Source organism: Equus przewalskii, chromosome 13, assembly GCF_037783145.1.
Source record: "Equus przewalskii isolate Varuska chromosome 13, EquPr2, whole genome shotgun sequence".
NCBI lineage: Eukaryota > Metazoa > Chordata > Mammalia > Perissodactyla > Equidae > Equus > Equus przewalskii.
The window spans coordinates 87,211,350-87,224,674 of NC_091843.1; the positions used below are offsets into that span (position 1 = coordinate 87,211,350).

The 13,325-nt window shown below is 39.5% G+C and overlaps 1 protein-coding gene across 3 annotated transcripts in view; it reads right to left on the reverse strand.

Annotated features, from left to right (window-relative positions):
- Window positions 1-10,418, reverse strand: part of AGGF1 (angiogenic factor with G-patch and FHA domains 1) — a 60,412-nt gene extending 49,994 nt beyond the window's left edge. For 2 of the 3 annotated variants that reach the window (XR_011525715.1, XM_070571592.1), the window contains exons 1-5: window positions 9,835-10,408; window positions 7,252-7,354; window positions 6,046-6,248; window positions 5,026-5,190; window positions 2,451-2,639 (exon numbers count right to left, since the gene is read on the reverse strand). Coding sequence is in view for 2 of the 3 variants with exons in the window: in XM_070571592.1 (XP_070427693.1) it covers window positions 2,451-2,639; window positions 5,026-5,190; window positions 6,046-6,248; window positions 7,252-7,354; window positions 9,835-10,044 (870 nt within the window). In the remaining variant the exon portion in view is untranslated. Of the gene's footprint in view, window positions 1-2,450; window positions 2,640-5,025; window positions 5,191-6,045; window positions 6,249-7,251; window positions 7,355-9,834 lie in introns of all 3 variants that reach the window. The other variant, XM_008514101.2, reaches the window with a different exon arrangement.
- Between the last annotated feature and the right edge of the window lie 2,907 nt (window positions 10,419-13,325).

The window sequence follows — 13,325 nt, forward strand, 5'->3', positions numbered from 1 at the left end:
CATAAATTCAATTTAGAGACTGGCTAAACACTCGCAGTGTGATAAACTATATAAACTTCCAGCAATACAAACTCACCAAGGACAAGAACAAGGGCAAGGAGCTGAAAAACTATGAAGAGCTTTAAAGGCCACTGTGAATTATAGCAAAAAATTCCCATATCTATATATACTTAATAAAAAAAGCAGTTTCCAATCTGTATATTTTATTATTATTACTGCTTATAGGACAACATACGGAGGAGAACAACGAGTGAAACTGTCAGAGATGCAACTTTTTAAAAACTATTTGCCAGTCCAGAATGTTAAATATTCATTAAGAGATGAGAAAGGGGGCCTATATGTGGGCATTGAAGCATAAATGCATATTTCAAGTTATTTACTCCAATCTCCTCACCCGACTCCCTTCCTTCCACATACCCTCCACTTCCAAAGAGTGAGGCTCAAGAGTATCTTAAAAAATAAAAAGATGAGGATGTCTTAACTGGTCTCCTATGCTTCACAGCTACCTTTTAGAATCACCAGGAAATTCTCAAAATTACATCAGGGATTTTCTTAAGTCCCTGTCCTGGAGTTCACATGTATTCAAAGAAGGATGCTGAAGATGAGCAGTTATGGGAACTAAGCAGGATCAAAATCCCACAGACCGCTTTCAAGTTTCAATCTCTACTCTGTCAGAGAAGGTCATCTGCAGACCCCCATGTGTTCTGTTCTCAGTGCTAGGGAGGTGTACTTTCACTACCTACCCTTTCAAACAGTTCAACCACTCGTAACAGTTAGGAGTCATTACAACAGAGGTCTTGAAAGCAAACGGAAAAATCATTTTTACTATTTTAGTCATATACTCTTCTAAGTATTATCAGTGAAAATAATAGAGAAATAGCAACAAATCAAATACAGAATAGAAAATAAATCCAACAGAATCCCAATTCTATATTTGAACTTCACTAGTATTATACATTTAAAAATTTTTCTTTGGTTAAGAAGAGAAAAACATAAAATTTCAAGAGTAAAGTATCTAATAATTGCCACAATTCACAAAACGCTATATAACAAGCCTCCTTTCCTGCCTATAAACCATTAACCTTATCTGATTAGGGAGTAGAAATAAGAGCACTGATAACATTTTAAATATTTTCCTTCTTTAAATTTAACATTGTATCATAAGCATTTTTAAAATTCCCCTCTTTCTTTTTTTTAGATTGGTACCTGGGCTAACAACTATTGCCAATCTTTTTTTTTTTTTTCTGCTTTATCTCCCCAAACACCCCTGTACACAGTTGTATATCTTAGTTGCACGTCCTTCCAGTTGTGGGATGTGGGACACCGCCCACAACGTGGCCTGACGAGCGGCGCCATGTCCGCACCCAGGATCTGAACCCTGGGCCGCCGCAGCAGAGCATGTGAACTTCACCACCTGGCCACAGAGCCGGCCCTCCCCTATCTTCATAAACTACCACTTTAAGGCCTAAATGATGCTTTGTCAATTAAATGTGCTAGCATTTTCTTAACCCAGTATCTTGTGGGCCATTTGAACTCAATTTTTTTCTGTTCTCATAAATAGTGTTGTATAATTATACAAAGGCATTTTTCTTTCTTTAGGATTTTTAAAAAAATAAATTAGGAAAACAAGATTTTCCAGTTAAAGAATATGAACATTTTTATGGTTACTGATATAAACAGCCATCAATTTTCCAAACAGATACCAATTTACACTCCTAATGACTATGTACCTAATCTATATTTGCTAGCAATGGATTTTTTTAATGTTTGCTAACATAATAGGTAAGAAATTGCTCAATATGACTAAGAAAGTTGAATTTTACTTACGTCTACTTATAAACAGTGTTTTTCTTTTACTGTGTATTGTGCACTGACATCAACTTATCAATAGAGTCTGAATGTTCTTCTTCTAAATTAGACAACATGAGTATTTTATCTGCCCTAAATCTACTTCCTTCAAACTTTAAGAAATCCTTTCTATTTCTAGTGACAGAATTTGTGAAAAAGTCCATGTTTGCTCCGTGTGACTGCTCCTTGTTTGACAGATTCTGATACCTTGCTATCTTAATGGATATGTTTGAAATACAGAGTTACCGAAGGATTTTCAGCTTCATCAAAACTTTTGGCTTAATTATGATATCACCATTATGTAAATTTAAAAAATGATGAAGACGTTACCTTTTCCTTATTTACTTATTTATTTATGTTTTTAGTGAAGAAGATCAAGCCTGAGCTAACATCTGTTGCCAATCTTCCTCTTTTTGCTTGAGGAAGACTGTCCCTGAGCTAAGATCTGTGCCAATCTTCCTATATTTTGTATGTGGGACAGTGCCAAAGCATGGCTTTATGACCGGTGTGTAGGTCCATGCCCAGGATCCAAACCTGTGAACCCCGGGCCGCTGAAGTGGAGCACACAAACTTAACCACTACATCACCAGGCCAGCCCCTACCTTTTCCTCATTTGTTGTAGAAGAATCTGGATCCTTTCTTTTCTTCTTCGATTTCTTATCTCTACTTTGTTTTGCACCAGAAGTCTGATAAGGTTGCAGATCTACTCGAGAATGAAACTGATATCGACCACTTTCCACATCACAGTAGTAATAAATTCCAGTGGAAGGATCATAATATAGTTGATTTTCCTTTCAAAGTCAAGAGAACAGTAAGTTTTATTCATGTAAGATGAAATGCAATACAAGAATAAACAACAGAAATGCCAAATATATTCAAATACAGTAAATGTTTCTTATAAGAACTATGGTACTTTCTGAAGATAATGAATAAAGATAACAAAATGAAAAATGCTTGTAACTTTCCAAAATACTTTACCATTCAATAGCTGCTCTAATTTTCCTAGTGGGAACAATGAATAAATTTAAATATTAAATTGAATCTCATGAAACTGCCAATATATGACCATTTTTTTACCTATAGAAATAGCCATTTCATATGACTCAATACATTACTGAAAAATGATAACAAGAAACCTTCCAGAAGTCATGAAAACTAAGGCATACGTCAGAAAAAGGTGAGCATATAAAAGCAACTCCAGACCCCTTATCTTTATGACTACACAGTAATGGTTTGGCAGTATAAACCCCCAAACCACTCCTCTCAATGTCATAAAACAAAGATTTGCCTTTTAATATTCATGACTAAAAGTCCTGAAGAAAAATTTGAAAGTAAAATTAAGCTCATAAATACTACAACATAACATTCTATATAAAGAAATTGAGAAACAATTGTCTTCACTAATTAATTCTACAGTAAGTAACTAAGTAAGACTTATGTGTAAAGTAGCCATGCAGAAATGAGTTTTGGCAAATTATGGATGAAAAGTATAAAGATAAAATTATGTAATCATCTGCATTTACTAGGTATTGTACTATAGGTACAGACACTGTAATGGCCTCTAGCTATAGGCCTATATCTATAGGCCAGTACTCTATAACCAAGATTTAACTGAACAGTCTATATTTTATTTACATCATAAAGCCATGCAGATCAGACCTGGAAATATCTTATGTATACTGAGATTAAGCAAATAAAACTTCCTGAAAAGGAGTAACTCGTTCTTCTCACTGTTGATACTACTGCAATTTATTGTCTTTAATCCATTTTGCAGATCTCTTACAAAAATATTTTGAATTTTCACTATCCTTCCCTTAACTAAAAAACTGAATGGAAGCATTCTAATCTTTACTTCTAGTGATAAGAGAACTTTTATAACTCAAACCTTTTTTAATCTGTTATGCCTTTCAGTCCAAAATATAGACATTTCCAAAAATATTTTTAAATTTTTATTTAATTAAAATAAAATGAAAACTAGAACAACAAAAATGCCAAAACAATGAGGTCCCTAATTTACTAAGACATATAACCTGCAGAGTGTAACTAACCATTTCCAGAAGAGATGTCAGGAAGAAAGATACAGGAAGGAAGGTAGAAGAATGATGAAGATTAATGTCATTTACTTGAAAACTGTGTTTTTTCCTAGAAACCAAATAAGTAATAGCTACTGTCTTTGGTAATAAGAGTTTAAGCATTAATTTTCTGGGTATTAATTACCATTGTCAATTAGCATACTCCTGTGAAAGAAAACCTTCTCCTTACAAAGGAATTACCAGTATACCAAGAACAAACCGACAAGCTAATGAAACCCCTTATCTAACTGAGATACTTAGTGTTATCACTATGTTCCCTAGATCAGTTAGCAACAGTTCCAGTAACTGGAATGACGAACATCTGCTCCACTTTGGGCACTACATTCTCTAACTCCTGAGGACCAGATCACATGCCTAGACCGCTGAGGCTGAGGCACATGGGTATGTGAGTTCCATCATCATCGTCATCAAATCCTGAATAAAATCCAATTAAGTACTAGACTTTGACAGCCATAACACTGTATTTTAAGTCAACAATTTTATTTTCTGGTTCTGTCCTAGTCAGAGGTCCATGACATTTCTGATTCCACACGAATTCCCTAGTTTTCACTGTTAACAGATTGATTTTTAAAAAGTGAAATGTTTAAAAGCCACAGAATATAAAACAAGGACTAACAATAAACATGCTATGAGAATTCAAGAAAAAAATTCCCTCTGTGGCCTCAAAAGGATTCATAAGGATATAACTATTTGAAACAAAAAAAATTTCACCCCAAGCCTAGAATTAACAATGTCACTTCCTTATCAATTCTATGAAAAAAATGTTAGTTTAGTTCATAAACATTTTACAACAATGCAGTTGTCTGCTTTTATTAATAAATGCTCTAACATTTTTCTGTTAGTTTACATATAAACAGTTATTGGACTCTAAAATAATAATCACAATTAACTTATTTAATTAAAAACCTAGAAGTGTAGCATCATAAGCTATTTTATAATTCTTTATTCTTGTCAAACAGCTTTGAATCAAACATAATTTTTAGGTGCAGCTCCTTGCTTTTCTTAATTCAGCTGAGGGTTTAATATTTGGCATCAAGCAGCTAAGTGTACAACGATACAGTATTAAAAGCTCTGAGATACTTACAGAATCATAATAGAAACCAGTGCTGTGATCGAAATACAGCCCAGTACTCTCATCATAACTGAATCCAGTCTGTGACACAGCAGCTTCTGCAGCAGCTCTCAAACTTTCAGCTAATGAGGCACCTTCTAAGGATGTGTCTTCAGTTGCTAATGCAGATGCTGGCTCCTAGGTAAGATACATTCATGTCAGGTAAAACAAAAACTCCCTTATATCAATTTAAAAGTTGGCAGAATTTGAAATGATAGACTTAAAAACTATTTTAAATAATCAGACCTCGATTTCTGCAATGGAAAGGGGTAGCTACAAATTACAATTTGATCCACTTTTAAAAATATTTACTAATGTATCAGTTAATTCAATTTTGACCCAGTTTTAAAGACACTAAAAGTGAGTGACCATTACTCAAAAATAAATGCCTGATACCATAGGAAAGCAAGCCACAAAAAACAGACTCTGAAATAGTTTTTAAGACAAATGATCTAGATTCTCTAATAATTATAGGTTCAAAGGGAAAAAAAAATTTAAAAGAGAGACAGAGAAGAAAGCTACAGATTACATGAGCTATATCACACATCAAACAGTAGTACCGTATGAACCTTACTGGGCTCCTGCTCCAAACTGGAGAAACAAATTTGTAAAACATTCAGGGAAATCTGAACAGTTGCAGGACATGGGACATAAAGGAAGCATTAAAAAAATTTTGTTGTGAACATGGTATTGTGGTTCTTGCCCCAAAATGTTTTGGTTGAGTCAAAATATACTAACAAATTTTCTTTGTTTTAGTTTATGTACTATACATCATAAATTTTTGGAACACAACCGAGTAGGAAAACAATTATACACGTGAACAAGTTCTAATTTTTGTTTCTCAAAAACTGTACTCACTGCATAATTATACACACAATGTTTACAAACCCTGTATATGTTTTGATGGAACAAAGAAGTCTTTTTTCTATAAAATAACAACAAAGAAAGACATGTTCTTGGGCATCAACAGTTTCATGTTAAGCATTTTATTACCTGTGAATGTGAGGCATAATGGTCCTCTTGTCCACATTTAACATTTTCTGTTATATCAGTACCAGTGTAAGCATCATTTTCTATTTGTGACTGGTCTTTAGAATTCAAAGTAGAAGGTTCAATATTCTGATCTTGCTGAACTGAGAGCTCAGTCACTTTATCTGGAAGACTAACATCTTTATAGTATGTTTGATAATAATAATCTGTAGCAAAAATAAATCAAGTGATACCACATTAGAATAGTGTATGTAAAAAGGACTGAATTCCAAAACACGGGCACTGAACACAAAACAGCACACACTGCAAATAAATCACATTTTTACAACTGTACACATTTTAACAGATTAACATTTATGGTGCACATAAATCTGCAGAAATATATGTCTTTGATTCTCATGTCACCTTCAGTAGCTGTCAAGCTAAAAAGAAAAAAAAGGTAAGCAGATTTGGATTTTCCACAGCAAGAGGAAAAAAGAAAACAGGTAGACAGGTTGTGTTCTGTCGAAAAAAATTAGCAACACTTAACTTCCAACCACGTATCTTAATGTTGTTTTGTATTAAATGATAATGGAATAAAGACAATGTGTCAAGGGTTGCTTTTTCTGTCAAATTTCTCTCAAGACGCTGACTTTTTAAAAAATATATCATACAGATATGTAATGTTAATACTATTGCCGTGCTTAGCAATTTAGCTAAATTATGTACTGAATAAAACAAGGAAAAATAATGGGAAGGATGATTTCTTGTGGTCCCAATTTAATAAAACTCAGTTGCTGAGTTATTTTGCCTCACAACATAATGCCACTGATGCGGCCACGGCAGCGGACTCACCCTTCCCATAAAGGCCTAAGAGACTGGCACGGAACACAATGCCAAGTGGAATGCGTCAACAAGGAAACATATGCCTCTGGTCACAAGGAAGGCCAGACAAGAGTAGATGGCTCACAGCACGGCAAAAATTACTCAGTGAATGTGCCACTGAAAACACATTAGCAGGATTATGTATTTATGGGAATGACAATACCTTTCTACTTTCCCACCAGAAGAGCTAATGGATTATCTGAAAATACCAAATCATATGGCAAGAAGGCAACATTCTAACAGTTCTCCTATGTGTCTAGTTTGCCTATTTGACAGTTACAGACAACTCTACATTAGCATGATCTGAATGCAAGTCTTGGGCTATCGTCCCTACAAGCTGCATACCTGAGATGGACCAAGGAGGGTGGTTCTCTGTTTGTACTTCTACATCAGACTTGCTATTATCTTCCTTTCTTCCACAATGGAGTATTTTGCTGAGCTCTTCTACCTAAAAGAAAACAAGGCTTTAGGAAAAATAAATCATATAGCAATCTAATATACACATCATTCTCCTGAAATTACAATAACTACTTTTCTGGGAAAAAGATTTAGAGAAGTACCCAGAGCAGCTAGTTTCCTTTTCAGAAAAACTAAAAATACTAAAATTGACTTGCTTTCACCTTTTACTTTTGCGGGGGAGATGTTTTTATTCTTATACTCTGTTGCTAAACTTCAAAATACCCCCTCCAAAAATCAGATTGAGTAAATTAATAGGACTCTGTGAACAAATCCTTTAACAAATAAGAATATTTTATACTAATATTTCAATCTGTTAGTTCTCCCTAAAGAATTAGGAAAAAAGTATTAACTCTTATTCGTTGAACTAAATCATCTAATAGCATTCCGTGTCCTCCACCTGAAATAAGTGTTCACTTAAATACAGTAAGCCGCTCATAAGCTTTAATGTACTTTTTTTTTCACATGGTAGTCTTACGACTAAATAACCGCAGAAGGGACGATGGACGCCTCATCGGAGGAGCATCTGACCTCCCTGCGCCGAGGCTGGAGCTACAGAGTGTGAAAATAGCCACAAGCAGATGAGCAGCAGCCTCAACACACCTCAGTCGGACAGCATCTCAATATGAGACATCTATTATAAGCATGCAACTAACCAAAAAACAGGCTTCTGAGTATTTCTTTAATGATATAGAGACCTTAAAACGAGAAAGGTGATAAAACTGATTATATACAGATTATCTAGGTACTTCATCAGTTATCAGATCTGCTACTACCAGGGCTGGAAGCAAGTAAAGCAGCCAGAGCATAAAATTTAACGAGGCACTCACTTGCAGCTTCACTCAAGTACAAGCTCTGTACCTGAGGGTGAGTGCTCCCTTAAATTTTGCGCCCTAGGCTACTGATTGCCTCGCCCAGTTCTGGATCTGCCTACTACCACCATTACTATGAACTAGATCACTTATTCAGTATCTGCTACATGCTACACAGTATACTTGCTACTCTGGATAACATCTCGTTAATTCTTACAACCACCTTACTAATTAGTTGCCCTAATCCCCACTATACATGTGAGAAACCTAAAAAGACAAAGTAATTTGGACAAGGTTCTTTGACTCCAAAGCTTGTACATACTATGTTTTTCTACTCGTTCACCCTTAGTTCTCAAGCCAACTTTTTACTGCTCCAGAAAAAAACACAATTTAGTCATTTAGGATGACAGTCAACCACCAAACTCCACCGGCCACCAGGGAGGCTGACTAGGAAGAGAGCAAGGAGGAGTTATCACTATGGCCTGTAGAGCTGAGAATTTCTATACATTTCAATTTTTCACATTGGCCCACCAAATTACCACTAATAAGCAAAACATTGGCTCTTCAAGGATTAGCAAAAATGTTTTCTTTTAGGATCTCTATGGCAGGCAGTGCTCGAACAAGTTAGAATTATAAAAGGGTTTTTAAAAGGCTGTCATATTTTGCTCCCCTTCCCCCCACAATATTTTAACTCCATCTCCAGTGTCCTAGCACAGTCCTTAGCACTGTAGGTGTTCAAGAACCAGCTGTTGAGTAAACAAACACAAATTTTCTACAATGTCATAACGTTAACAACTTTATACACGTGCATACCAAGTCACTGCAACTCAGCAGTTATTTGCATAGACCATTTGATAACAACGCATTAAGTTCGATGACGTTTTAGTGTTCAGCCTACACACGTGGTTTTAGGAAATGTACCAATATATTCCAAAGGACTGGCCAACAGTTGAATGGAAATAAATAGCGATGTGAAAATAACCTGCTGGGACAGGCTGCAAGTGCCCAACAAATCAAGCTGGAAAATTTATTATGCTCCCGTCCAAAAGTAAAAAAAAAAAAAAGTGTGATAGTTTGAGTATCTGTCTATACCGTATTTTATGAAATTGAACTTAGCTGGTTAGTGTCTCTAACAAAGAAAGTTTTATCTTCCCTACTTCCACCAGAAAACTCAAGATGATACACGCCCAGAGCAACCTTACACATACCTAGTGTTCAACAGCTTGTAAGACAGTTTGTTCCCGCTTAGGTGCTGTCACCTTCCCCTGCGGGGTGCCAGTGTTCTCATTTTAAGGGCACCTGAGGCTCGGCATCAGGTCACATACCCAGAGAGTGAGTGACGGGATTCGGACTCAAGTCCAGCGCTTTAACAAACTCAGAAGTAATCTAGAACAAAACATTACACACACGCCCAGTGCCAAGGGGCCGTTACGAGCCAGGAGGACAAACGGGCTAGAGCGCTGACGTTCAAGCCACGCCGGCCGTAGGCGCGGCTCACGCACTCGTCTGAACCCAGGGGCCGAGCTCAGGTTTGCTGCACAGCTACTCGGAATTACAATCGCACTGAACTTCTTCTCTCGAGCACCTATCAGGCCGATCTGGGCCCTGCCGGGGAGCCCGCGAGGCTCTCGGGGGCCTCGCCGGGCTGCGGGGCGCGCACCTGGGTGCGGAGCTCCTGGTTGTTGCTCTCAGCGCTCTGGTACAGCCGCTCCGTGTGGTGCAGCAGCTTCTCGATCTCCCGCACCTGCCGCTTGCAGCTCCGCAGCTCGCGTTCCAACTTCTCCACCTTCCGCCTCAGCTGCGCCAGCTCAGGCTCGGGGGAGGGCGGCGGCGACGGCGACAACGGAGGCGACGGCGCCTCGGAGGCCATGGGCCCGGGCGAGGAGGCCCGCGGGCGCGGAGGGCTGCGCTCAGGCGGAGGCGGGCGCCGGCGGGCCGAGAAGCCACGGGAGCGCGCGGGCAGCGACAGGCGGCCTCACCCGCACCCGGCCGCCGCGGCCCCTGGCCATGGCGCCCTGAGGCTCGCTGCCCGTAGCCGAGAGGAACTGCGGGCCACCAGCAAGGGGCAGACAGCCGCGCCCTGCCCAATCGCCCGCCTTTGAAACAGGAAAACTTTATTGGCAACTATCCTCTCCAGCGACCGGGACAGCCGCGGGAGCGTTGGGGAAGTGGGCGGGCCAGAGAAACAGGGCCCGGAAGCGCCCGGGCCGTTCCCGGGCTGAACCGGAAGTGATGGGGCTGGGCGGGGCCGAGGCGGAAAGGGAAGCGACGGGAAGCGAGAGGGGCCTCTACGGTGCACGCGCGCAGTCCCCGACGTCTGCGGCGGGCCGGGCGGTGTGGAAGGGCGTGGAGAGCTGGCGTGAAAGCGGTTACTGAAGCTTTGGAGTGATGGACACGGTCGCAGCCTCTGGTCTCAGACGTTTGCCCTTGCCGACTTTCAAAAAGTTTTCAAACTTTTTGCATAGAGCGCACTTCCTAGCTCCTCGTTTTAGGGATGAGAACACTGAGTCTCCAAGTAATGGTTTACCAAGGTTTATGGAGATAGTGCTCACCCAGGCCTGGGACGCAGTGTTCTGATGCTCTGCTTACTTAGTCCTTCTGCTGATTCCTTGAGTGTAGGCCCCTCCGGGGAAAGAAAGCAAATTCATTAGGTCTGACTTGCAGAGAGGAGCATCCTTGGTGGGCAAATAAGCAGCGAGATTCTGTGGCAGCAGGAGAGAAAAATGCTCTGGTTCAGTGTTTCCTCTGTGTGAAACTGACATTTATTCACCAGCCTTTAAACTGCGGAGGGCCGCTTCGGAACACACTTCCTTCCTTCACCAGGGTCAATTAGAGTTGGAACCTGAGCTGGGAATGCTGGGCCTGCCATCTGAGATGGTCAGCGACTGCGTCTTGCCCATCCTCCTCTCCCAGGCCCAGCACGGCACCTGTCAGAGCGCAGGAATCTGTAAATGTTTGCTGAGCACAGCTAAAGAAAAGAATCCTGTTTGATGTTGACAGTGCAAATAATCCAATCTGTAAATCAAAATTGGGGTGAGTTTACTAGGAGTCAGTTCTGAGGACCATGTAGCCTGGGAGAGTCCTTTCACAAAGCAATGGAGCACTCCAAAGAAGTGGGGGTACACAGAGTGGTTATGTACCATCAAAGAGCATGTATCACATATGATTGGAATGTCCCTTTTACAATAGTCACGAGATTGCTTTGCTGGCACAGCAATTCTGGGAACACAGCGAGTTGGTGGTCTTAAGGTGGGTGGTCACAAGGTGAGTGCAGCAGGCCAGCAATCAATTCCAATCCTAGGGAGAGATGCTTATCCTTAAGGAAATGCCCAGTGTAGGGGAAGTTACATCCTTATGTTTAAGGGCACTGTTCTTGTCTTTGGGACATAGTAAATACTGAAAGCACATGTACAATGCATGCTCGACAGCCACAACAAGCATTTTTGGAAAAACAAGTTCAGTAATTAGTTTTACACCAAATGGCTTCTTCATGTACTCCAATATATCCTGTTGCTTGTCATTCATTTATCAATGTCCTCATTCAGTGGTGGCTGTGTGTCGTCTGTGCCATGTACCACCCACTACTTTAGTCACAGGCAGTGAGTGCTCCTGCAGGGACCTGTCCTCTCTATCCTGCACACATTATTCCTTAGGCCGTAAGGGCCCTTCTACAAGATACTCTCTGGTCAAGATGACAGTGAACTTCTAGCCATCAAAGTGTATTTAGTGAGAACACACAGCATGGCCCTCCTGATGTGAAGTAGAGAGGGATTGCCAAAAACTTCTGACTTCCCTTGATGCATTATGAGTCCAATCAAGAATTTATCCAAATATTTTTTTATAAAAGCTATATTTCCCACTTTCTCCACCTTTGGGGAGTAAGAAATTCTATAAACATTACCTGTAAATACCTGTAAGATAGGATTTCTAGTTTGAATAAGTGAATAAATAAGCTTATTAGCTGCTGCTTGAAGCAGTGTCTCTGATTTGTCTTAAAGGCAATCCTTTTAAGCCTAAATTCTACCTTCTCATGCTACTAGTCTGTACCTTACCTCTGACCATTAGTCTGGAAGAAAAGAGTGACAGTTTTTTGAGAAAAAAGAGAAAGCCCTGTGGATCAGTTAGGAATTACATTAACATGCAAGTAACAGAGTTTTGTCTATAGTGGCTTATTAAACAAATTAGGAGGTTATCCTATTAGAGTAAAGAAGTCTGGAGATGGGTTGTCCAGACCTGGTATGGTGGCTCCACCAGGTCTTCAGAGACCCATGCTCCACCTGTGTTTCTGCTCTGCTGTTCTCAGAGCATATTTCCAGCATCCAGGTCAATTCATGGTACAAGATGGCAAGGGACTAAAGAACTTTCCCATAGTCCCACCCAATGACTTCGATTTATATCTCAATACCCACCCCTTGCTCCAAGTGGGGCTGGGAATTATGCATGTATTTCTAAGCTGGGCATATTATTCCTCCTAATAATAAAGGGGTTCTGTAAGTACGGATGAAAGGGAAAATGCACATTGTGCAGGTGAGTAGCAGTCTTTGCCACACCTAGTTTTCAGATCAAGATGTATTTAGTTTAGTGGGCAGGGCCAGTGCCCTTGAAAAGCATACTACTTGAGACAATTTGTTTTTGTAATGTTTTTTCTTAGTTATTATTTTGTACCTCAGATTGTAATCATACTCCTTAGTTCACAACACATTGTCAACATTGGCCTGTGAATGGGTCTTCTCTTTGTTTGTTTTTTGGTTCGTGTTTTTGTTTTTCTGTGGCTCTATAACCTCATTACTAATAGGAGCACCCATTCTTACGTGTCTAGTATATGTGCTTAAGTATAAATCTATCCTTATAAAAGATGGTTCATGTGCATTTCTTTTACATAAATAGTATTTGGTTAAAAGATGTTGTAAAAATGCGTATGTGTTGCTCTCTCCATGTGTCTCAGTGCCGTATAATATTTCAAGGCATATGTGTGCTACGTTTCATTCATTTGTTCCCCTAGTCCTCAACATCTAAGTTACCTCCATATCTCTATTAAAGCAATTGATACCACAATGAAAATCACTGTTTCTGCCACTTTACTGACCTGTGCATTCAGCTCTCTGGGATATATAACAAGGCATGTGACCTCTGGTTCACAGGACAAACATT